General features: G+C 45.4%; 1 protein-coding gene across 1 annotated transcript; it reads left to right on the top strand.

The window, feature by feature from the left end:
- Nucleotides 1–2,349: 2,349 nt before the first annotated feature.
- On the top strand, nucleotides 2,350–8,016 carry UQCRB (ubiquinol-cytochrome c reductase binding protein). The gene is made up of 4 exons (XM_077270932.1): nucleotides 2,350–2,435; nucleotides 5,181–5,252; nucleotides 5,331–5,497; nucleotides 7,805–8,016. Exons 1-4 carry the CDS (start codon nucleotides 2,417–2,419, stop codon nucleotides 7,880–7,882), a joined length of 336 nt encoding a protein of 111 aa, XP_077127047.1. The 5' UTR covers nucleotides 2,350–2,416; the 3' UTR covers nucleotides 7,883–8,016.
- Nucleotides 8,017–26,018: the final 18,002 nt, after the last annotated feature.

A 26,018-nucleotide genomic window follows, 5' to 3' on the forward strand; every position in this document is an offset into this window, starting at 1 on the left:
TGAGGTAAAATACGGAACGTGTGACTGTAGCCTAAGGGTTCAATGCAGGCGTCATCACACAGACTGCACCACAAGGACTGTGTGCCAGTCTCCCAAATTCGACAGCTTTAGATACGCCTATAAGGCAGTCGACCTCCAATCAGATCTGCGGACAGTCCGTGTATTATGGTCGCTGCTCAGATGTCTGCATGAACCCTAATGCTTCTTAATTTGGATTGTCCAGGTAAGACCTTATGAATGGTTCTTCGGTTCACCCCATTGGTTCCTAATTTGTTCCTGTAGACACTGACCCCCGGAGACAACCGAGCCCTGCAGTCAAAAGAACAATGAAGTATGGCCAGATATAGGCGGCCTCCTTTATTTCTAGAAAATAGGCTGGGAGGACATGGAGCGCCCGCGAGGACCGTGGGGTACTCGGTACCGGGCCAGTTCTGTTCTTAAAGGGGTGGTCACGGCAGTGACCCGGTCCGTGACGTCCAGTAAAACGGGGATTAATGGGAATAAAGTCTAATTTAGTATGTTCGTGACGCCACCTGTGGTATTCAACCAGGGGTGGCCGACGCTGCTTAAATGGATCCTTCTCGCTTCCAGGCATGGCATCACCCTCCCCATGAGGAAGGCAATACCACTGTGACAACCGAATTCCTGGGGTGTCACAGACATCCCATAGTTATGGCCTATCGCGGGACATGACTAAAAGTTGGGCTACGTTCACATTTGCATTGTGCGGTGCAGCGTCGGTGACGCAACGCACAACGCAAATGTAAACGCATGCACAACGCAGCGTTTTGTGACGCATGCGTCCACTTTTGCATGGTTTTTGGCGCAGAAAAACTGCATCATGCTGCGTCCTCTGCGCCCTGACGCATGCACCACAGTGACGCATGCGTCACAAAACGCAAGTGCAACGCATGTCCATGCGCCCCCCATGTTAAATATAGGGGTGCATGACGCATGCGTCGCCGCGGCTGCGCCTGATGCAACGCTAATGTGAACGTAGCCTTACAGAGACCAGGTCCATAGACTCCTCGTACCCGTGTATGATGGATATCACGGAGCTAATTAGTCTGTAACGTAATGGGAACGAAGGGCCGATTAGTCAGTCAGTCTTCACCAGAATTCTGTCATGCAATTGTAAAATGTTGTGAAACGTACAATTCCACAAAAATGGAGCAACTTGTGGCCGACCTAAGGGTATGTGTCCACGTTCAGGAAACGCTGCGTTTTTGACGCAGCACTGAGCTGCGGCGTCAAAAACGCAGCGTCCAGATGTTACAGCATAGTGGAGGGGATTTAATGAAATCCCGACTCCACTATGCGTTAAAAAACGCATGCGTTTTTGCTGCGTAAACGCACATGCGGTGCGTTTTTTAAAAACGCAGCATGTTGCTACAATGAGCAAAACACGCAGGAACACCGCAGGTGACCTGCCAGTGACCTCAGGTGCAGTTTTGGTCAGGATTTTACCTGCATAAAATCCTGACCAAAGCCTGAAGCAATCCTGAACGTGGACACATAGCCTAAGGGTATGTGTCCACGTTCAGGATTGCATCAGGATTTGTTCAGGATTTTTCATCAGTATTTGTAGCCAAAACCAGGAGTGGGTGATAAATGCAGAAGTGGAGCATATGTTTCTATTATACTTTTCCTCTAATTGTTCCACTCCTGGTTTTGGCTTACAAATACTGATGAAAAATCCTGACCAAATCCTGATGCAATCCTGAACGTGGACACATACCCTTAGGGTATGTCTCCACGGTCCGTTTCGCCGGCGGGATCGCCGCAGCGGCGAAGCCGCTCGGCGCTAAGCCCCGCCCCCTTTCTGGGACGCGATGGTGCCGGATGTGTACAGTACACATCCGGGATCATCGCACCCCTCGCCATAGCGCCCTGTGATATGCCTTGCGGGGACGCTGCGTCCCCGCAAGGTGTACGGACATGCTGCGTTCTGAAAAGGCGCGCAGCATGTCCGGAGTCGCAGGGCCGCCGCGTGCGGGTTTCCACGCATAGTGGAGACGGGATTTCATAAAATCTCCACTATGCTGGAACATCTGGACGCTGCTTGTTTGACGCTGCAGCGTCAAACAAGCAGCGTTTACTGACCGTGGAAACATACCCTAACACCACCTCGAGCATCTTTGGGCAGGAAAAAAAACGCGTCAAAATCACTTTCCAGAGAAGCGGCTTCCATTTGTCAACTCGTTCTTGAGTGTGCAGAGCGCAGCTCGGCCCTTCGACTTAATTTGTTCTAGTAAGCGGCAGCAGGAGCTCCGCACTGCGCATGCACTAGGTCACGTTACAGGACAGGTACTTCCGCCAGTGCTTCTTTACAGCTTCCGCCCTTACGCTGCTGCTGATGACGTCACTCTCGTCGCACTGATATTTGCGTCAGAGATCTGTCTCTGCTCTCAGCAAGATGGCGGCGAGGGCACCGGGTAAGGACGAGTGACGGTGTGATGTAGTGTGGCGGCGCTGGGTGTCAGAGCCGGGGGCCGTGAGGGCGGTGCCGTGCCCGGGCGCGCTCACTCTGCTGCCCCAGCTCTTCCCAGTGAGGATGGAGGAGACGTCCTGTTTGTCCTCCAGGTGACCCGGGGCTGGTGTCACTGATAACATGGCAGTGCTGCAGTATTAGAGGCTGGATGTGACGGACACCGAGGGGGACACGGTCACTAGTGGGGTCCCTGCAGCCATAGACTGTCAGGGGGGTTGTAGACGTGTGCTAATGCTCAGCACCTGGGTGAGGACGGCGTCTGACGCTTTAAGGGTACATATAGTCTTCTGGGGTACGTTCCCGCGATCAGTATGCGCTGCAGGTTGGACGCTGCGTACTTGTGTAGCTTCCAACCCGCAGCCTCCAGATGTTACAGCACAGTAGATGGGATTTCTAGAAATCCCATGCCCACTATACGTCCACAGACGATCGATCACCCGTGGAGACGGACATGCGGCGCGTCTCTCCAGACCGCAGCATTTCTATTTATCTTGCAGAGACGTTCAGTGTCCACAAGATAAATATCCCCGTACGGTTCAGTGATCACATGCAGAATCCCCTGCGTTCAATAGACGGCAGCGAACATACACTGCGTCCAAAGCGCTGCTACATCCGGATCGGGGGCATCCCGCCTTGGTCTTTTTGTTTCAGGCAGTGCGACACCTGACAGACAGTGATTCTGTATTTTTATCCTTATGGCACTTACTGTACAGATTCAAGTATTTTCATATATTGGACTTTTCCGGATGCTGTGATGCCACGTAGGTGTGTGGTGTATGTATGACTGATAAGGGTTTTATATGTTAATAACCTTATTTATTTTTAATCTTGACTTTAGGGAATTTGCTCTTGTGATGGTGCAAAGATGTTGATGGAGGAGGCGCAGCTCTGTAACGGTCTCACCATGTGATTGTAATCGTTCTGTGGATTAAATGGCACTGGTTGTAGCTCGCTCCGGTCACCGGTGTTACAGGCAGGTGCCTCTTGTGTAACACAGTTGGCACCTGCCCTGTATAGAGAAGATTGAGATCCTGAGCCTTGTCCATACACCTGCACCCACGTGTGACCTACATATACGTTACATGTTGTGTTGGTGCTAAAGTGCTATTCTCACCTTAAATAGTTACATAGGGGAGTCATCATTTTCCAATTGGTGAAGGGTGAAGCATCAGGATCCCAAAAACTAAGGGACTGATATCCACTCTAGTCATCCTGAGCCACAACGCTCCCCACCACCAACTGCACTTCATTCTGAGGATTGATAGAGGTTCCCGTTCATCAGACCCCACAGATTAGGAAGTGATCACATACAATATTCCAGCATTTAACTATTCTGGGAAAATCCTTTTTATCGCAATAGACATAAACGACAAATTAAACATAACCTGGATGCCTTAACCTCAAAATCTGCTGCTTTCTAATATCCGATTACTGCAGGAATAGATTCTGATTCATATAGTCAGAAAATGCTTAGAATATAAAAGGTCATTGCTATTTAAAGGGAACCTGTCAGCATTATAGACCCTAAACTAACGTCATCTTTGTAGTAATGTCATTGATTATGTCTATACCATTGTTTTATAAGCCAATATTGATCCACAAATTCATAATTTTAAAGACCCCAAAATGACAAGACTAATTAAAAATACATAACTACAGGACCTACTGAAAAAAAAAAAAAAATACCAAAACTATATTAAGAGGAGGCGGAGCAGGCTGAATCCTTGCAGGATGGCAGATACAGATATAATGTGCAAGGGCACACAGAGAATTAGGTTATGTTCATATGTTGCTTTTTTGTGCAAATTTTCAGCTTCATTTCGCAAAGTCTATGAGACTTCAGAAATCTCACGCACACACCTTGTTTTTTCATTGACTGATTTGTCAAAGAGCTGCATTTTTGCAATATGCAGCATGTCACTTCTTTCAGTGTTTTGGCAGCATTTTTCACTCATTGAAAGCAATCTGTAGTGCAAAAAACACAGGTATCGGGTTTTGTTGTGTTTTTGATGACAAAACCTGATGGTTGAATAAGATATTTTTTTATGCACTAAACTCTATCAACAATCAGACACTCCTAACATTAAGATATCTGTATATAAAATACAGTGTGCAGAGAGGTTACTGAACCATACATGACATAAGCCCAGACGCAGGTCATGATAGGAATCTCCAGTAAGTACAACAGATTGCAGGGGGGAATTGCATGAACAAAAATAATGATTAGACCTATAAAGGTTATGGTGTGAGACCGCAAACAATGTGCAGATTAATTTACTGACCCGGGTTCATATTGTGGATGCCGCTGTCACTGCCCCTCATTCCAACCCACGTTTCGCACGAGCTTCCTCAGGGAGTGATCACTAATCAGTTTTTTTAGGAGCAGGTCACAGTGAGAGACATGAGGTCAGGAGATGGAGGAGAAAGAGGCCCAGCTTATTTGCATAAACATTTGCCTGTTGATTTGTAGAAAACGGGCTTAAAATAAAAAAGGTGAGGACATAATCAACATTTTAGATGCTTGTCTAGGGTTTACAGACCAGCTGACGGGTTTCCTTTAAGTGCTGGGATTCGGTGCTGGTACCTGTTGACTTGTAGATAAGGTGCGAGGTTGCCGCTTGTTCCTTGCCATTGATGAATATATTGTTAGTTTTGTGGTTCTCATTCTTTGACTCGTGTTATCTTCCAGTTCAGGCTTCGGGCCGCTTTATGGAATCTATGCGCAAGTGGTACTATGGGCTCGCTGGGTTCAACAAAATAGGTAAAGTGAGGTTGTGTATTACCTAGTGAATTGCTCTAGTGCGGAGAGGAGTGATGAATATTGGCTTATACTTCATAGGGTTAATGCGCGATGACACCTTATATGAAAACCCCGATGTACAAGAGGCCATCAGGAGGCTGCCAGCTAAAGTGTACGATGACCGGATGTTCCGCATCAAGAGGGCCCTGGACCTAGATATGAAGAAACACATCCTCCCTAAGGAGCAGTGGACTAAATATGAAGAGGTGAGGACCCTCGCTGTGCACCCAGTCAGCTATGTAGACCCGATCTCTGCTCGTAAGCAGTGTGGGCGTCTAGTGCCCTCGGCATGGAGCAGCTTCGCTTTAGGAGAAAGTAACTTTATGGATCACTTAGCAGTTTGCTTTGTAGTAAATCCTGGTCTGAACAGGAACCTTGGACTTGCGGCAGTAGTAATCAGGGCTGTATACTGCAGTTTGTCTCTTTTTTAAGATATATCAAGACCAAGGCTGCTATCACACATCCGCTGTATATGTTCTAGTGCTACGCTTTTTGTAATATATATATATATATATTTTTTTTTATTCCCTTCCTGAAATGATTTTCCGCTTTTGTTTTTTTTGTTTTTTCTTTCCTTTTCTACCAAGACCCATGACTCCTTCCTTATACTGTTGAATCAACAGAGCGACGGCTTGCATTTTGCAGGACGGTTTGTAAATTTGAACAGTATTTAATTTACCATTAAATGTCCATGAAAACGGGAGGAAAAAATTCAAGTGCGCTGAAAAAAATTAAACCCCTCATTACAGTATTCATTTTATGGTAATTTGAGCTGGTCAAGTGATTTTTTTGTAAGTCAGTTCAATTACAGCAATACCAAACTTATGGGTGTGTAAAAATTCCTCCATTTTCCGAGACGTATAATGGTTTCATTTTTTCGATTGAGGCTGTGTGAGGACTTTTTGTAATTTTTGCCTGGGTTTTTTTTTTTTCCCCCTTTCCTCCTTCCTGATTACACTATTTATACCTATATCAATTTTTTTTCTTATTTATGAGGGATTTCAATTTATTTTTGTTTTTATTACTTTTTTTTTTTTTTGTGGTCCCCTTAGGAAGCTTGAATCTGCAATTGCCTGTTAGCTTATACTATATACTGCAATACCACAGTATTGCATTATGTAATAAAAATCAGTCTCCCATGAAGACCAGGCATGGTTTTCTATCCGTTTTTAACTAATCTATAGTTATTCTTTTGAGAAGAGTCAATGAATTAGCAAGTTGTCTACCTGCCTCAGTTTTTAACTCCTTTCTGCCAGCTGACAGAATAGTACGTCAGCTGGCAGTATTCCCCGCTGTGGTCGGCGCTCATAGCAATGCTGTAATTCAGCTACATAGAGGTGATCTGTGCATCACCTCTATGTAGCAGAGGCGATCGAGTAGTGGATGCTTCTAGCCTCCCATGGAGACTATTGAAGCATGGCAAAATAAAAAAAAAGTGTTTAAAATTATAAAAAAAAAAAAAAAAAAATTCAAATCACCCCCTTTTTGCCCCAATCAAAATTGAACAATAAGAAAATCAAATCTACACATATTTAGTATCGCCGCCTTCAGAACTGCCCGATCTATCAATAAAATAAAAAACGATTAACCTGATAGCTAAACGACGTAGGAAAAAAAATCAAAACACCAAAATTACGATATTTTTTTGGTCGCCGCGACATTGCATTTTAACGGGCAATCAAAAGATCGTATCTGCACAAAAGTGGTATAATTAAACACGTCAGCTTGGCACACAAAAAATAAGCCCTCACCCAACCCCAGATCACGAAAAATGAAGACGCTACGGGTCTCAGAAAATGGTGCAATTTTTCATTATTTTTTTTTTTCTTTACCACTTAGATAAAAGAGAACCTAGACATGTTTGGTGTCTATGAACTTGTAATGACCTGGATAATTATAATAGCAGGTCAGTTTAGCATTTAATGAACCTAGCAAAAAAAACAAACAAACAAAAAACAAGTGTGGGATTGCACTTTTATTGCAATTTCATCACACTTGGAATATTTTTCCCGTTTTCTGTTACATGACATGGTAAAACCAATGATGTCATTCAAAAGTACAACTCGTCCTGCAAAAAATAAGCCCTCACATGGCCATATTGACGGAAAGATAAAAAAAAAGTTATGGCTCTGGGAAGGAGGGGAGCGAAAAACGAAAAAAGCTCCGGGGGTTAAACATGGATGGGGGAAAAAAATGAAAAATAGATGACACAATGTGTGAATGTAGCCTAAATAGCCCAGATTGCAATGCTAAGGCAATATATGGAGTTGTTGTGCTCGGGTCAGGAGACGCGCGGCCAGTCTGTGCACTGTGATCCGAGATTGGACCAGTGATCACGGACGTCTGAGAGCCCGTACACATTTATGATTCCTGAATGTCCTTTAACATTTACTTGACCTAAATCCATTTTTTTGGCTGACTTTTGTCAATTGAGATTTCTATCCGCTGTCTCATGTATTCAGGGTAAGTTCCATTATTTACTAACTTCTATATATTTTTTTTTTCTTCAATAGGATGTTTCTTATCTGCAGCCATACCTCAGAGAAGTAATCCGCGAGAGGAAAGAAAAGGAGGAATGGGGCAAGAAATGATATGCCCGTCACTGTCCAGAAATCTTTTTATAATATTCATCCCTCATGTACACACTGGAGGACTGAACTTTCTGAGCTCTTATACCGCTCTCTCTACAGCAATAGAGCCAATAAAGAAAACTTTTCAATCACCATTTCTGCATATTCTCACAGCTCTTTCATTTTAGACCGTACGTTCCTCTGATCGGGTATAATGAACTGTTCAAAAAACTACTGCCAGGGGTTCTCAAGGAAAAGAAAAAATACAGTTTTCATACATCAGTTTATTCATTTTAATTAGCAAATCAGTCTCTTGAATCTTGAGAGGTAATCACTTTGAGACATTAAATTTGCCTTCATCTTGTTACACAGATAGAAACCTGTACTAGAATCGAATTTCAGGACGTAGGTGCCCGTGAGCATGTGCAGTAGGAAGGAAGCTCTGTTGCTTTGACAGTACACAGTATAGATTATCTCCAGGCCACAGCAGTTTCTCAGCATTCAGATAGACTGGGCTTACAGCAGTGTGAGCAGCCTCTACTTACCTCAGCACCTCTGGTATCTCCAGTATTAGATTAGATATACAGGGTGGACAGCAGTGTGAGCAACCTATTCTGACCTCAGAACCTTGATAGCTCCAGTATTGCATCAGCTAGACATGGTGGACAGCAGTGTGAGCAGCCTCTTCTGACCTCAGCACTCCTGATATCTGCAGTATTAGATCAGATAGGATGGACAGCAGTGTGAGCAGCCTCTTCTGACTCCAGCACCCTGATATCGCCAGTATTAGATCCGGTAGACATGTTGGACAGCAGTATGCGCAACCTCTTCTTACCTCAGCACCTCTGGTATCTCCAGTATTAGAGCAGATGGGGTGGACAGCAGTGTGAGCAGCCTCTTCTTATCTTAGTACCCTGATATATCCAGTGTTAGATGAGAATATCCACTGGGAGCACATCTTCCTACACATGAAAGGAGGGGGCACAACTTCCTTCATGCTTTTGTCTATGGATCTGATGTGCATGGCTGAGCATGGACACTGAATAGAGCTCTGTAGTTGCATATAACTGATTTTTTTTTCCAAGCCTAAATACACTGCTCAAAAAAATAAAGGGAACACTAAAATCCCACATCCTAGATATCACTGAATGAAATATTCCAGTTGTAAATCGTTATTCATTACATAGTGGAATGTGTTGAGAACAATAAAACCTAAAAATGATCAACTTAAATCACAACTAATATTCCATGGAGGTCTGAAGTTGGAATGATGCTCAAAATCAAAGTGGAAAATGAAGTTACAGGCTGATCCAACTTCAGTGGAAATGCCTCATGACAAGGAAATGATGCTTAGTAGTGTGTGTGCCTGTATGATCTCCCTACAACGCCTGGGCATGCTCCTGATGAGGCGGCGGATGGTCTCCTGAGGGATTTCCTCCCCAACCTAGACTAAAGCATCTGCCAACTCCTGGACAGTCTGTGGTGCAATGTGACGTTGGTGGATGAGCGAGACATGATGTCCCAGATGTGTTCAATAGGACTCAGGTCTGGGAAACGGGTGAGCCAGTCCATAGCTTCAATGCTTTCATCTTGCAGGAACTGCTGACACACTCCAGACATGTTAGGTCTGGCATTGTCCTGCATTAGGAGTAACCCAGGGCCAACCGCACCAGCATATGGTCTCACAAGGGGTCTGAGGATCTCATCTCGGTACCTAATGGCAGTCAGGCTACCTCTGGCGAGCACATGGAGGGCTGTACAGCCCTCCAAAGAAATGCCACCCCACACCATTACTGACCCACTGCCAAACCGGTCATGCTGAAGGATGATGCAGGCAGCAGATCGCTCTTCACGGCGTCTCCAGACTCTGTCACGTCTGTCACATGTGCTCAGTATGAACCTGCTTTCATCTGTGAAGAGCACAGGGCGCCAGTGGCGAATTAGCCAATCCTGGTGTTCTGTGGCAAATGCCAAGCATCCTGCACGTTGTTGGGCTGTGAGCACAACCCCCACCTGTGGACGTCGGGCACGCAGACCATCCTCATGGAGTCGGTTTTTAACCCTTTGCGCAGACACATGCACATTTGTGCCCTGCTGGAGGTAATTTTCCAGGGCTCTGGCAGTGCTCCTCCTGTTCCTCCTTGCACAAAGGCTGAGGTAGCGGTCCTGCTGCTGGGTTGTTGCCCTCCTTCAGCTCCCTCCACGACTCCTGGTGTACTGGCCTGTCTCCTGGTAGCGCCTCCAGCCTCTGGACACTACTCTGACACATGGCAAACCTTGCCACAGCTCGCATTGATGTGCCATCCTGGATGAGTTGCACTACCTGAGCCACTTGTGTGGGTTGTAGAGTCCGTCTCATGCTACCATGAGTGTGAAAGCCCAACCAATATTTAAAAGTGACCAAAACCTCAGCCAGAAAGCATTGGTACTGAGATGTGGTCTGTGGTCCCCACCTGCAGAACCACTCCTTTATTGAGTGTGTCTTGATAATTGGCAATAATTTCCATCTGTTGTCTATTCCATTTGCACAACAGCATGTGAAATTGATGTCAATCACTGTTGCTTCCTAAGGGTATGTGCACACGTCAGGATTTTTCATCAGGTTTTGTAGCCAAAATCAGGAGTGGGTGATAAATGCAGAAGTGGTGCATATGTTTCTATTATACTTTTCCTCTAATTGTTCCACTCCTGGTTTTGGCTACAAATCCTGATGAAAAATCCTGACAAAATCCTGACGTGTGCACATACCCTAAGTGTTACATAGTTACATAGTTATTAAGGTTGAAGGAAGACTTTAAGTCCATCTAGTTCAACCCATAGCCTAACCTAACATGCCCTAACATGTTGATCCAGGGGAAGGCAAAAAAAACCCATGTGGTAAGAGTAAGCTCCATCATGGGGAAAAAAATTCCTTCCCGACCCCACATACGGCAATCAGACTAGTTCCCTGGATCAACGCCTTATCAAGGAATCTAATATATATACCCTGTAACATTATACTTTTCCAGAAAGGCATCCAGTCCCCTCTTAAATTTAAGTAATGACTCACTCATTACAACATCATACGGCAGAGAGTTCCATAGTCTCACTGCTCTTACAGTAAAGAATCCGCGTCTGTTATTATGCTTAAACCTTCTTTCCTCCAGACGTAGAGGATGCCCCCTTGTCCCTGTCACCGGTCTATGATTAAAAAGATCATCAGAAAGGTCTTTGTACTGTCCCCTCATATATTTATACATTAACATAAGATCACCCCTTAGCCTTCGTTTTTCCAAACTAAATAGCCCCAAGTGTAATAACCTATCTTGGTATTGCAGACCCCCCAGTCCTCTAATAACCTTGGTCGCTCTTCTCTGCACCCGCTCCAGTTCAGCTATGTCTTTCTCATACACCGGAGACCAGAACTGTGCACAGTATTCTAAGTGTGGTTGAACTAGTGACTTGTATAGAGGTAAAATTATGTTCTCCTCATGAGCATCTATGCCTCTTTTAATGCATCCCATTATTTTATTTGCCTTTGTAGCAGCTGCCTGACACTGGCCACTGAATATGAGTTTGTCATCCACCCATACACCCAGGTCTTTTTCATTGACGGTTTTGCCCAGAGTTTTAGAATTAAGCACATAGTTATACATCTTATTACTTCTACCCAAGTGCATGACCTTACATTTATCCCCATTAAAGCTCATTTGCCATTTATCAGCCCAAGCTTCTAGTTTACATAAATCATCCTGTAATATAAAATTGTCCTCCCCTGTATTGATTACCCTGCAGAGTTTAGTGTCATCTGCAAATATTGAAATTCTACTCTGAATGCCCCCTACAAGGTCATTAATAAATATGTTAAAAAGAAGAGGGCCCAATACTAACCCCTGTGGTACCCCACTACTAACCGCGACCCAGTCCGAGTGTGCTCCATTAATAACCACCCTTTGTTTCCTATCCCTGAGCCAGCTCTCAACCCACTTGCACATACTTTCCCCTATCCCCATTACTCTCATTTTATGTAACAACCTTTTGTGGACAGTTTATCACAGGAGTTTGATTTACTTGGAGTTATATTCTGCTGTTTAAGTGTTCCCTTTAATTTTTTTTTTTGAGCAGTGTATATACCCTTGTTCGGCTCTCAGCAGTGAGACATTTATCATCCTATGGATAGATAACACTGGTCAACAGCATTTTTGGTGCCAAAGATATTTCATCGAATTTAGGGTATTTTGGGGGTGCTGATTCTGAATATGTCATCAGTTTTGCCAGATTGGCTCAAGTTTTTGAGATTTTTGGTATCTTATTTATAGCACTTGTTGGTAAATGCGACGCATCATCTCATTAATTTCTTTGGATTAGTACTTGAACTGAGCAGTTCTCAATATAGTTGTGTGTTAATTAGTGTTCTAAAAGTTTGTTCATAGCTTGATTTTTGCACTAACTTTATGTTGTTGTCTGTTTTCCAGTGAAAAGCATGAACTCATCAAGAAGAAGTTGTCTTAACGATCCAGACTCATTCTGTTACATTTGTGGTGAATACACACTGCCAAAACATAGAAGAAACATAACAGACTTCGTAAAAAAAAGTGTATTTTGCCTATTTTGGGGTTATGCTTGGGGACCAAGACAAGTTTTGGGCACCACACATAGTGTGCAAAGCATGTATCGAATTGTTACGAAAATGGAGCAAAGGACAAAGAAAAAGCTTCAAATTTGGTGTTCCAATGGTGTGGAGAGAGCCAAAAAATCATCATGATGACTGTTATTTATGGTAAACACAGGTACAGGCACATCTTCACAGGTGCAGGCCTGTAATATTAGTTAACCCCTTCAGATGGATTACATCGTGGGACGTGATCTGACATCAGATGGTATGTATATTGTGCGTTTATTATTTTGCCAAGCGAGGGTGTTGCTGATGGATTGCGAGAACAATAAATTATTACAACAACCGCTGTGTTTATTTCATTAAAATCCTTTTTAATCATGTGTGTGTGTTTTTTAACCCTTTCAAACAATTGGATTAATAATGGATAGGTGTCATAATTGACGCCTCTCCATTATTAATCTGGCTTAATGTCACCTTACAATAGCAAGGTGGCATTAACCCTTCATTACCCCATATCCCACCGCTACAGAGAGTGGGAAGAGAGTGGCCAAGTGCCAGAATAGGCACATCTTCCAGATGTGCCTTTTCTGGGGTGGCTGGGGGCAGATGTTTGTAGCCAGGGGGGGCCAATAACCATGGACCCTCTCCTGGCTATTAATATCTGCCCTCAGTCACTGGCTTTACCATTCTGGCGGAGAAAATTGCGCGGGAGCCCACGCCAATTTTTTCCGCCATTTAACCCTTTATTTTAGCAGCTACAGTGCACAAATTTTGCACATACACACTACTAACATTAGTAGTGTGGAATATGCAAAAAAAATGGGGATATGAGATGGTTTACTGTATGTAACCATGTCTCATATCCTGTCGGGTTTGTGAAGGAGAAGGAAAAAGCCGGCAATTGAATTACCGACTTTTCACTAACAGCGCTGCGTATTTCTCGCAGGTCACACTGCTGGTCCGTGTGGAATCCGTATTTTTCTCGCCCCCATAGACTTTCATTGGCGTATTATTTGCGCAATACGCTGACAAACGCAGCATGCTGCGATTTTGTACGGCCGTAGAAAGCCGTATAATACTGAACCGTAATATACGGCTAATAGGAGCAGCCCCATTGAGAATAATTGTGCCGTATGTAATGCGAGTTTTACGGACGTAGTTTCTGCGCTCTTACATCCGTAAAACTCGCCAGTGTGACGCCGGCCTTATACAGAGGCAGAGACCCTGATTCCAGCGATGTGTCGTGAACTGTGCTACTTTCTGTGGTTTTATCAGTAGCAGTTACTGTAACTTTAAAGCTAGTTTTAACATGTACAGAAAACATCCAAGTAAGGCTGCAAGTTTATGGCTGCAATAGACACTATATCAGCACTGTGCACGTATTTTATACATGGATTTGACTATTGCTGCACGGAAATTATGAGGTTCTTTGGTGACCTTTTGATCAAAGCCTGTTTGCCCATGTGCCAGATAAACACTTGGATAAGACCCTATTCTAAAGCCTCATCTCTATGGCTAGACCACAAATGACCTGGGTAAGAAGAGGATCCAGTTATACTTGTCCATGTGTTATCTGGTATCGGAGCTTTGATCCATTGTAGTAGTGAATAGGGCTGACCAGGATGGGGTGATATTTCATGGTTATTCAATCCCTGTGTAGCAGGGATGGGGAATTTTTTTTTTTTAATTTTCCTGCCAAAGGCCATTTTGATATTTATATCATTCCTCGGGGGCGGTACAAATTGTGTGCTAGCGCCGCCCACAAAGTACATCCTGACGCTGTCACTGTAATCTTTCATTGCACAGTGCTCAGTAGTGAACACTGCATGTGCATCCTCACAGCAAGAAGGAATTAATGTGCATGCACTACAGACCCCGGGAATCTGCCCGAGGGTTTGATAAAAGGTCATTGAGGGCTGTAAATGGCTCGTGGGTCTGAGGGTAATATATAGGATCTAATGTAGTCACAGGTTGTGGTGTATTTGTTGTCTTACCCCCTTCTGACATGCCCATGTGTGGTCAGAGGGTTAAGTTAGCATGAAATAGTTATTTTCCGATAATGGCGATTACATGTAACAGCGCCCCCATAAGGCTTAATTCACATGAGCGTATGAAAAAAATCGTCGAATTTTCATCCAGAAAACGTGGACAATTTTTTTCTCTGTATTGTCCTCCATACGGCCTCCGATTTTATACATTAACGGTTATTAACATAAAACAAAGCATAGTTTCCAGTGTTACAAAATTGCAATGTATCTGTAAAAATTGCTGCATGGATGATCTGTACGAGATTAATTTTTTTTTGTGTGCACCTATAGACTTGAATGGGTGAGTCTCATCCAACGTAAAGAAGAAACTAGTGAATGCTACTTTTTTCAAAAAATCGCTCATTTATATAGTCCTATTGAATTACATTGGTCCAAGTGCTATCAATTGTGTCATGGACAGAAAACTTGGCCTTACAGTGACACCCCAACAGCTCATAAGGCTGCCTTCACACACATTTTTTGTCAGTCTTTTTGGCTAATAATATGTATGTAAATGTGTCTGTGTGTTAAGCCACTTATAGGGAATCTGTCAGTAGGTTTTTGCTGTGTATTCTGAAAGCAGCATGAGGTAGGAGATGAAACCCTGATTCCAGCGCTGTTAAAATTCCTATGCTGTGTTTTGCTGTTTGAATAATATCTGTGATTTATCAGCAGGAGATTATTACTACAGGGCTAGATGTCTCGTGTCAACTAGTCCACACCCCCACCACTGATTGGCAGCTTCCTTTCAATATGCAATGTACACAAAGTAGCCAATCAGTGGTGTGGGCGGGGTTTTACACAGCTCAGCATTCAGAGATATGATAGATTTGCAGTAGATAAAATAGGAATTTAATCAAAACTGCAGCAAGCAGCCCAGTAAGTGACACACTGCTGGAATCGGGGTCTATGCCCCTACATAATGTTGCTCTCAGATTACATAACAAAAAATTGCTGATAGAATCCCTTTAAAACACAGGTGGTGTTTTGTTTGTTGTTTTTTTTTTTTTTTAATGCATCAACACACTGTAGATTGACCACTATAATATATATGTGGGCATCTGCCTGGAAATGAGTATTACATGAACACTTTTTTATTTTAACATCACTGTAGCTGTTCAGAGGTTTATTTGTGCAGGGCAAAATCTAGGTGAGTATGCATGGTTGACTCTGGCAGATTGGCACTCTTTCTTGCCCCTGACAGGTGGGCACTCTTGCTTCACTTGCCTCTGGCAGGTGGGCACTCTTTCTTGCCCCTGACAGGTGGGCGCATCAGCTTGCCTCTGGCAGGTGGGCACTCTTGCTTCGATCAAAATGTACATTAAAACACAATCTGGCTAAAAAAAATGATCTGCCAATTTATTTAGCAATTTTAAAATCTGTGCCAAAGTATTTTCCACTTGTTGGAATTCCATTATATCTAAGTGTATTTGAGTCACCCCGCGGGCAAGGGGTACTCGGTACTGGGTCCTGCTGTTTCACAGGGGAATGTCACGGTGGCTGCAACCTGGTCCGTGGCCCAGGGCGCCCATGTAAAAGGGAAAGGTCTTTAAAGGGATAGTTTATGTTCGTGACACCACCTGTGGTATTCGGTCAGGGTGACTGACGCTGCTGTAAGGGGTCCGCTGGGGTGATGTTATGGCAGTTAGATGGTATACCTTCCCACAGGTGAAGTGTGTCCCCAGGGCTTCCCAGTGTGTAGATGGTGGATGGTGAGAGGCGCAGAGAAGAACGAGGACACAAGGTTGCAGTCTCTTTACCTTTACTGAAGACTTCATCATCCACAGTCCAGGGCACCAGATCACAGGGCAGGCAGAGTCCGGCCGGTTTGGAGGCAAGTCCAGAGTCCCCTTCTCCAGGTGGAAATCAATAGCCTTCCCTTGCGCTGTAGTGGTGTAGTCCCTTACTGCCTATGGCTTCACATAAGGGTCTCACAGATGTTGTGTTTCTCTCTCTCTCTGTCCCCCATATAGGATAGGACAATACACGTATGACTGGTGACTTGAGCCTGTTTATAGGGTCTCTTGGATAACCCGACTCTGTAGGTGTCACCGTGCCTCCTGGGTGTAGGTGCGGACAGGTAACCTGCAATTAGCTGTCCTGCCGGTCTCTGAAATAAGGCGTAGAGGTCCTTACTCCCTCGGTGTTCCGGCTACCGGGATTTTGTGCCTCAGAAGGAGGCAGCCTGAGCGGGGCTGGTCCCCTTCTGGTATCCTCTCCTTTGCTTCAACTTCCTTCACGCTCGCCACAATACAATTCTGCCTTTCAATGTCTCTTTCTGGGAGCTGCAGCTCTGAGGGCATTAACCTTCTGTCCTCCTCAGACTCTGGTCTGGAACTAACTGAGCTGAGCTCAGCCAGCAACTAACTAACTTTCCCTACACACTACCAGTTATATATTTATGGGGAGTGACCTAATAAATAGGAGCAGAAGCTCCCCCTGGTGGCCTGGAGTGTGAAATGTGTTGTTGCATGTTTGTGATACCTGGATGCAGTTATCCTTCTTTGCCTCCAAACGTAGCATCACTCTCCCCGAGAGGAAAGCAATACCACTGTGATGACCAGGACCCTGGGGCGCCACATATTCTTCCCAATCAGATGGGTTTCATACCTCACAGATAAGCTGCGGACAGGTTTTTAATGCTTTATCCTTTTTGAAGTCGGGATAGGATAGCAGTCACACTACACAGGGTATGTTATTAAGTATGGATCTAGGAAAGACTAGACTGAGGGTTTGCGATTACATATATGATGGTCCGCTGTACAATGCTTTTGATTTTTTTTACGTTATACAGTCACCATTGTCTCCCTTCCCCAATCTTTCTCGGAGGTGTTACTCAGCAGAACTATCGATATCCCAACAATCACCCAAAAATTAATATCATGTGCTCTTTGCTGCCAGAATTACTGTTGTAGGAGGCCTTCAATTTGAAACTCATGGATCAGGGTTAATGAGAAGTGGAGATGAGGCACATCTGACCTGATTTTGAATTTGCCCCATTCATGTCGATTTTACCAGGGAAGTCTGTTCACAGCAAATTTATTCTCTGTGAATTGAATGTCTCTTATTGTGCTGCGGGGTCTGGAGAGACCCCAGAACATAATAAATGTAAGATGTAGAAAAGGAACTAATACATCACCTGTCACCTCTTCGCTTCTCCTGCATCTTGCTACCCCCCATACGATCCTTGCATCACCGCCCGGCCTAGAGTGTGTGGTAAGGCTCCAGGTGCAGAGATGTCCCATCATAAAGTGAAGAACCCCTGGGATTCAACGTACAACCAAAAGAAGAGGCATGGAGGACCCTATGGGGATAGCAAGCAGCAGCTGTGGCCGGAGAGGTGAGCAGTGAGGTATTCGTTTATTTGTTTTTTTACATTTTGCCGGCCCTATTTGGTTTGGCAAAATGGTGCCAGCTGTACAATGAATTTGTGCCAAGCGAATTAAAAAAACAAACAAACTGTGTTCTGGGAAAATACACATTTTTGTAAAATTGTAGTAGAATTCAAGTCCACTCTAATAAATTTGCCCATCAGTGGTGAGGAGCTCTGTAGTATCCTCTTAAATAGGGCTGCCTTGTTTGAGAGGACTTGAGCTACCATGGATCCAACTTTTGGAGGTTGAGATTGATTTCTGTAGTGAACTGATGATGGGCCATTGTCAGGTGTTTTCCTTGTGGAGTTGGGAATCGGAGGAACATTCTCCACTTTCCCCTTCTTGCTACCTAGTCCTTTCTTCTGTTCTTTGTTCTTCCTTTCTCTCCATTCTGTATCCTGCTCTTTTCATTTGCCGCAGCGTGAAGACAAGAAGAGGACTTCATCGTAAGAAGATGGGAGGCCCCGGACCGGACCACCCCTGCGTGAGTATAATCTAACCTCTTTTTCTCATCTTTCAGGTACATCGGGGGCTTATCTACAGCATTACACTACAGCTGTATATAAGCCCCTGATGCTGGTGGGCTTAGCTCACCTTCGATTTTGGGGGTGACAGGTTCCCTTTAAATCCTCATATCCTGATCTATATTTTGGAGTTCAGGTCTTATTTCCTTTCTTCAGATCATTATAGTGATCTGATCTATTTTTTTTCTTTTTTTGTTTGCTCTCAATGTCGCCATCCAACTTGTTGTTGTTTATTGTGCCTTGTGGTCTTGTGTCCTCATTTCATTTGCTTTTTTGCGTTTCATTCTATATTGGTTCAATAAAAACTTCGAAATCTAAAATATTCTTAAAAATCCCCCTCACGTTATACATGTGAGATGACAACTGTTTTTGCATTGAAATTTCTCCAACATGCGGTCCCTCTTGATGCACCTATGACGGCAAGTGGAATCACTACCACAGAGCCATAGGGAACTGTCTGCCAACAAGAAGTCTCCATACTCTTGTCTAAAGGTGGATGTCCCTTTACAATTTAAGTTCATCCCCGAGCGCAGTTTGTATTAAAAAAAAAAAAAATTGCTATACTCACCTTCCCCGGGACCACCGGTGAGTCTCTGCCGCAGCTCCCAGTATCTGGCATTGGCTGCAGTACTGACAGCATGTTGATGGTGCAGCAACCAATCAGTGATCTAAACAGCACCGCCGTATCATCTATATTAGCAGAGCCGCTGCGCTCTCTGGGCTGTCGACGTGACATAAGTGCCATAGCCAATGCCAGAGAACGGGAGCAGCGGCACAGACTCGCTGGGGAAGGTGAGTCCAAGTGCAACAGTTTTTTTTGAATTCTTATTTCATAATCAATAGTACACATGAAAATAAGTAACTTTGTAATATATCTTATTAGAAAAATCTTCTTCTTTCTCCCACTGGATTGATTTATCACCACCCTCAATTCATGTGTAAAATCTGCAAACAGTGAAAACAGACTTTGACATAACTGAGCTATGACATGGCAGCTGGTGCTCATAAGATTCTATGGAGAGAGGAGGAGCTAGAGGCGGAGACAGACATTCTGCTGCATGTTCTCCTGAAGCTGCAGTTACAGTTCTCCATAGAACTTTATGAGCACCAACTGCCATCTCCTCAAGGGAAGGAAGAAAGCACTACTGTAAAAAATGGACACTACTCCTGAAAATCATAAAAAAATATAGCAAAAAATCTTTATTTAGCACGCAAAATAGCAAGTGAAATAAAACATAATTAAAAACAGATGTGGGTACCAACACTCCATAGTCCTGAGAATACAGATAGAGGGGAAACCGCATGCAGCGCCCCAGAGTCCTGGTCGTTGCAGTACTGTGGCTCCGCCACTATGGGGAGCTACGGTGCGTCCGATGGCACTGAAGGAGTTCATCTGATCAGGTATCACAGACACCAATACATTTCACAGTCGGGCCTCCGGGGGGAGCTAAGGGTGCTATTCATTAGGCCACTCCCCACCATAGTGGGTAAACTGGGGGTCAGGCAGGAAGTTAGATCAGAAAGCTGACTGGATTGGACGAAGCAACACCTAGTGGCAGAGGGTGTTGTGGAGGAAGAGACAGTAGGGTCTCTGTCAGGGGTGGGATCCTGACAGAGGCTTGGCATTGAAAAGAACGTAACGGGTCCGCGCCAGCTCCGGGAAGCGGCGGGACCCAAGAAAGGACTAGAAGCGAGATAGATTGTGCTGAGTGAGAAACGAGATCAAGCAATAGGAGAATACCAGTAGGGGTCGTGCTGTAAGACCGGAGCAACATCCTACTGAGGCGCACAACCGGTGGCCGGAACGCCGAGGGAGTATTACAATAACCAGCTTCAAGCAATACTCTAAACAGCGGCAGGACAGTCAGTTTAAGGCGGGCTGTCTAACACATATCACCTATGAAGTCTTGGGAGGCAATTGCGGGAGAGGGGCGTCTCTAGGGTCCCGGAAGAACTCCAGGCCTATCCGACAAACGGGTGCCGTTCTAACTGTAACATCAGGAAGGGACGGAAGATTAGAAGAACATCATTTAATCGAGTTGTGAGGGAACTTAAGAAACAGACACAACGGTTGTGGGGTACTTTCCGTAAGCATAGCAGGGAAGGACTACAACACATAGCGCTAAGAAGGAAGGCACCGATTTCCACCTGTGAAGTGAACTCTGAAGGTGCCATTGGACCGGCCGGACTTGCGCAGCCTGGTGAACCGTATTCTGGACTGAGGACTCAGAGATCTCCAGTAAAGAGGTAAAGAGACTGCAACCTGGTGTCCTCGTTATTTACCGCGACCTGCACCCCACAACTGCACCACCAACATCCACACCTATTATTTACTGTGCGCCCCACGGCAGGGTCACGGACCGGGGCCTAGCCGCCGTGACAACCCCCAGAAGCAGAGACTCGTAGGCCCGGTACCGGGTACCCCTCGGCCCTGCGGCGGTGGGGGCGCTACACGCACATTGCAAGGTATGTGACCTCATATAACGCAATATGTAAAGTATCATATGCTTACTATCATATAATATTTAGTACATTCAGGGGTAAGCAATGTCATAACATACTAAATGAGAAAACAATAAATGAAAAAGGAACAGCTCCCCAATGTAACCCTCATAACCCAATAAGGCGTCATGAAATCAACATCAACCAAGCTGCAGAGAAAAAAATGGTTATTGAGGGACCCCCCAGCATGTAGGTAATGGTGAGCAAACCCAGAACATGGTGGAAAGGAAAGGGAATCACTCACGATAGACAGCTCAAAACTAGTGATGAGTAGGGTTGAGCGAAACGGGTCGGCAATTTTCAGAAGTCGCCGACTTTTGGCAAAGTCAGGTTTCATGAAACCCGACCCGACCACTGTGTGGGGTCGGCCATGAAGTCGGCGATCTTCTGAATCTGGAATCGGAATTCCGATACCGATTCCCGATATGTTTAAGATATTGGGAATTGGTATCGGAATTCAGATTTAAGTGTAAAATAAAGAATGAAAATAAAAAATATCGCTATACTTACCCTCTGACGGGCCCTGGTACTAACCGGGAACCTTCCTTCCTTAGAATCAGCCTTCCAGGGCCTTGCGGTGACGTTGCGGTGACGTCGCGGCTTGTGATTGGTCGCGCGGCCGCCATGTGACCGCTCGCGCGACCAATCACAAGCCGCGACGTCACCGTGACGTCACCGAAGGTCCTGGAAGGGCTGATTCTTAGGAAGGAAGGCTGCCGGAACGAAGCAGGGCGTGTCCGAGGGTGAGTATATAGCTAATAGGAATATACTCACCCTCGGCTTCGTTCCGGCAGCCTTCCTTCCTAAGAATCAGCCCTTCCAGGGCCTTCGGTGACGTCACGGAGACGTCGCGGCTTGTGATTGGTCGCGCGAGCGGTCACATGGGGGCCGCGCGACCAATCACAAGCCGCGACGTCACCGCGACATCACCGCAGGTCTTGGAAGGCTGATTCTAAGGAAGGAAGGTTCCCGGTTAGTACCAGGGCCCGTCAGAGGGTAAGTATAGCGATATTTTTTATTTTAATTCTTTATTTTACACTTAAATATGGATCCCAGGGCCTGAAGGAGAGTTTCCGCTCCTTCAGACCCTGGGAACCATTGGAAACCCAATGCACTGCATTGGGTTTCGAGTTTCGGCCGACCACGACCCCGACTTTTTTATAGGATCGGCCGATTTCACTCGACCCGACTTTTGAAAAAGTCGGGTTTCGTGAAACCCGACCCGATCCTATAAAAGTAAAGGTCGCTCAACCCTAGTGATGAGCGAATATACTCGTTGCTTGGGTTTTCCCGAGCACGCTCGGGTGGTCTCTGAGTATTTGTTAGTGTTTGGAGATTTCGTTTTCATCCCCTCAGTTGAATGATTTACAGCTAGTAGCCAGGCTGAGTACATGTGGGGGTTGCCTAGTTGCTAGGTAATCCCCACATGTAATCAAGCAGGCTAATAGCTGTAAATCATGCTGCTGAGGCAATGAAAACTTAATCTCCGAACACTAACAAATACTCGGAGATCACCCGAGCGTGCTCTGAAAAACCCGAGCAACGAGTATACTCTCTCATCACTATTCAAAACACAACTGTTGGTGTAATAATGCCAGTCACCAGCAAATAAAGCCCAATAACCTGAGGGAAACACACTGGTGTGGATCGATCCGATATGGGAGCAAATCCCAGTTAACCAGGACTAGGGTGGATGGCCCATCTCCTATCTCAGTAATAGGAAAATCAGTATTCACGGAAGACACATTTTACCAGTGAATTGAGAATTAATGAACAGTTTAGAAGGGGAAAAAAGCAGATTTCTCATATTAGATATATTACAAAGGTTTTCGCTTTCATGCTTACTATTGAATTAAAGGGGAAAAAAATAAATAAAATGATGCTAACTCTATAATTGGAAGGAAACAACTCCTTTAACTAAAATTAAATTGTTTTAAAGTCAATTGTTGAAGAAGATAATCGTCTGCTGGTTGTCGCTGTGAGTCCAAGCCGTTCTTTGGCCATAAATTGTAGAATGATATTATATTAAATGATTGCGTCGAATAAAGTACCTGTTATTTCTGATTGCCTCATTTGCTGCACTTTATACCTCATTTCCTGCGACTAAATAGTTCCCAAGGGACGGATGAGTGTTGTGAGCCCATAAGCCTCAGCAGATCCATCTGCTAGTCATCCTTCTCCCTCACACATCTCCAGCTCCTCTATGGAGGACGAGGCCTGTGTAAACACTCTTACCCCGAGAATGATGTGTTCCTGCTATCCAGGCCGCCAGAAACTGATTATAAGTCCTCCTCTGGAGAGTAAGAAAGATAGCTCAGGAAAAAAATGTGTTAATCGTACATCATTTGGTAGAAGCTCTGACAGCGTACACCTCATTTTCGTGTTTAGATCATGGAACATGGCCTATTAAAAGTGACAGGTAGCTCTAAATATCGCAGATAGATTTCTCTCTGAAGATAACTCCGTCCCTCCTCTCCAGGACACCGGTGAAAGTTGTTGAACTTGATTCTTGGATTTGCAGCCAGGAATATCATGAAAACGCTTCCAGAAACGATAATTTATGACTTAAAGTTCTCAGGATAAGCTCAGAGGTTTCCATATAGAGCACAGGTGTAAAATCCTCCACATCATTAGAACGTGGGGTAAGAGGGAAAAGAAATAGAGCTGACACACACATATATATTCCTGCCCCGTGGAGTTTTTCACGTTACACCACCCAAACTTAAATGTACACAAAGTAGCAAGGTTTTCAATTTACTTCAAAAATTTTAATCTGAACAGTTTGGAGCGCCCCCACACCGCCGCAGGGCCGAGGGGATACCCGGAGCCGGGCCTCTGCTTCTCAGTCTCGGGGTTGTCACGGTGGCTAGACCCGGTCCGTGGCCCTGCCTGTCAGTGGGGGACGTCCGGTGCAATAAGCGGTGTTGTAACGGTGCAGGTCGCGGTAAATAATGAAGACACCAGGTTGCAGTCTCTTTACCTCTTTACTGAAGATGTTGGAGACCTCAGTCCAGAGCGCTGTTAACTGGGTTTTCAGAGACCGGCCGGTCCAAAGGCACATCAGGAGTTCTCTTTACAGGTGGGAATCAGTGCCTTCCTTCTAGCGCTGTGTGTTGTAGTTCTTCCCTGCTGAGCTCTCGGGATAGTCCTCACAACTGTTTCTTTCTGTCTCTACTGTTCTTTCTCCGTCCTCCAGGTGATATGGTAGGACGCACCCGTATGACGGGGTAGGCCTGGAGTTCTTCCGGGACCCTAGAGTCGCCCCTCTCCCACAGCTGCCTCCATTGTCTGCTTAGGTGTTAAGTGAGACAGCCAACCTGTAATTAGCTGTCCTGCCGTGGTTTGCAATGTACTTAAAGTCTCTTACTTGCTCGGCGTTCCGGCCACCGACTGTTTGCGCCTCAGAAGGATGTTGCCTCGGTCTAACAGCAAGACCCCTTCTGGTATTCCTCCTTTTCTGTATTCCCGTTGGTTACTGGTTAGTTCTGCTCTGAGGAGTCTGCCAGGATCCCATCCCTGACAGGTCCTCTCACTAGCTCTTCCCAGCTACTTCTCTCTGTCTTCCTGTCCAACCCCCAGTTTTACCAGAGTTGTGAGGAGTGGCCTACTAGATAGGACCACCCCCCCTGGTGGCCGGAGTGTGAAGTGTGGTGTGAGTGTACCTGGTCAGAGAAACTCCTTTAGTGCAATCAGACGTACCACAGCTCCCCATAGTGGCGGAGCCACAGTACTGCAACAACCAGGACTCTGGGGTGCTGCACTCCCCCCCGGTTAAATCCAGTACTCCGGGACTGGGAAAACAAGAACAATAATACATGTTAACAGGAAACACACAAACTTTTGAAATAGCATAACAATTGAACATAACAAGGCTTCCCTTTACGGGAGGTGAGGATTCTTGAACGTTGCAAAAGTTAGGTCATGCACAGTTTATGACTCTCAGTTCAGTGGTTGAAACAGCGGGGACCCCGGGTAAACAAAGGGGTCCCCCTTATGAAAGTTTTTGAGCAATTCACTGTCCATTACTCTATTGTCCATTTTAACAACCTGTAACAAAAAGATATGCATACAAACATTTTTAATGAAATAGCAGCCCTTATCACAATACCTCCACATTTTGTAGCGGAGGGGAGTTTGGTTCTGTGTGCTGCGTGTGGACCTTCGCAGCGCAGGGGTTGCTATTGGCCTAACAGGGCCCGCTATGCTTGCTACCGCTGGTGTAGTGCGCTGTCTTCTAACTACACTTCTAGTGAGTCTGGGTAGCACTGGCAGGTTGGGGCTCTCAGAGCTGCTGCTATCAACAGTGGGTACGGCAGGCTCACTGATAGCAGAGGGAGGATTTGCCGGTTTAACGGTCGGCATGGCTTCTTCAGGCAAGGCTTGTTGAGGTTGCGGGGCCGGATGATCTGGTTCCACCATTGTTTCTGGCGGGTCCGGCTGTTCAAACATTACAACAGGTACCGCAACGGCTTGGTTTATCAGAGTCCAGGACTGGGGAAAGTCACCAAGGACAGTATGGAACATTTTCTCCTTTTCCACCGGCGGGGAGATTTCTGGGGCCGTGCCCCTCTCTTTCAATTTATCGGGGCAGACCTTAAGGTGATCCCTGGATACCGCGGTCGAGGTCTCCCCTTTGTCCTTGCTGATGAGACAGACCTTAGTGTTGTCGAAGTCGGATGGCAAGATGGTATACGGTTCCGCTTCCCATTGGTCATCGAGCTTGTGTAACCTCCTCTTTCGTTTAAGCACCTGCTCACCAGGTGACAGGGGAATCGCAGGAGCGTGTTGGTTGTAGTCCCTTTCTTGCCTCTGCCTAGCCTGGGCGAGACTTCTCTCCACACACTCTTGCACTTCGCGGTACCTTCGCTGCCTTTCTGCATCCCAATCCGCATCCGGCGAGGTATCTTCGGGTACTAGGACCCCCATGTCCAGATCAACAGGTAACCGACTAGACCTTCCTCGCATCAGGTACGCTGTAGTACAGTTGGTGGAACTTACTGGGATGTGGTTGTACATATCCACCAAGTCAGGCAACTTTGTCGGCCACAGATTCCGTTCCTCCACAGGCAAGGTCTTCAATAAATCGATTACTACCTGGTTCATCTTCTCGCACATCCCGTTGGTTTGGGGGTG

Source organism: Ranitomeya variabilis, chromosome 6 (assembly GCF_051348905.1).
Source record: "Ranitomeya variabilis isolate aRanVar5 chromosome 6, aRanVar5.hap1, whole genome shotgun sequence".
Taxonomy (NCBI): Eukaryota; Metazoa; Chordata; class Amphibia; order Anura; family Dendrobatidae; genus Ranitomeya; species Ranitomeya variabilis.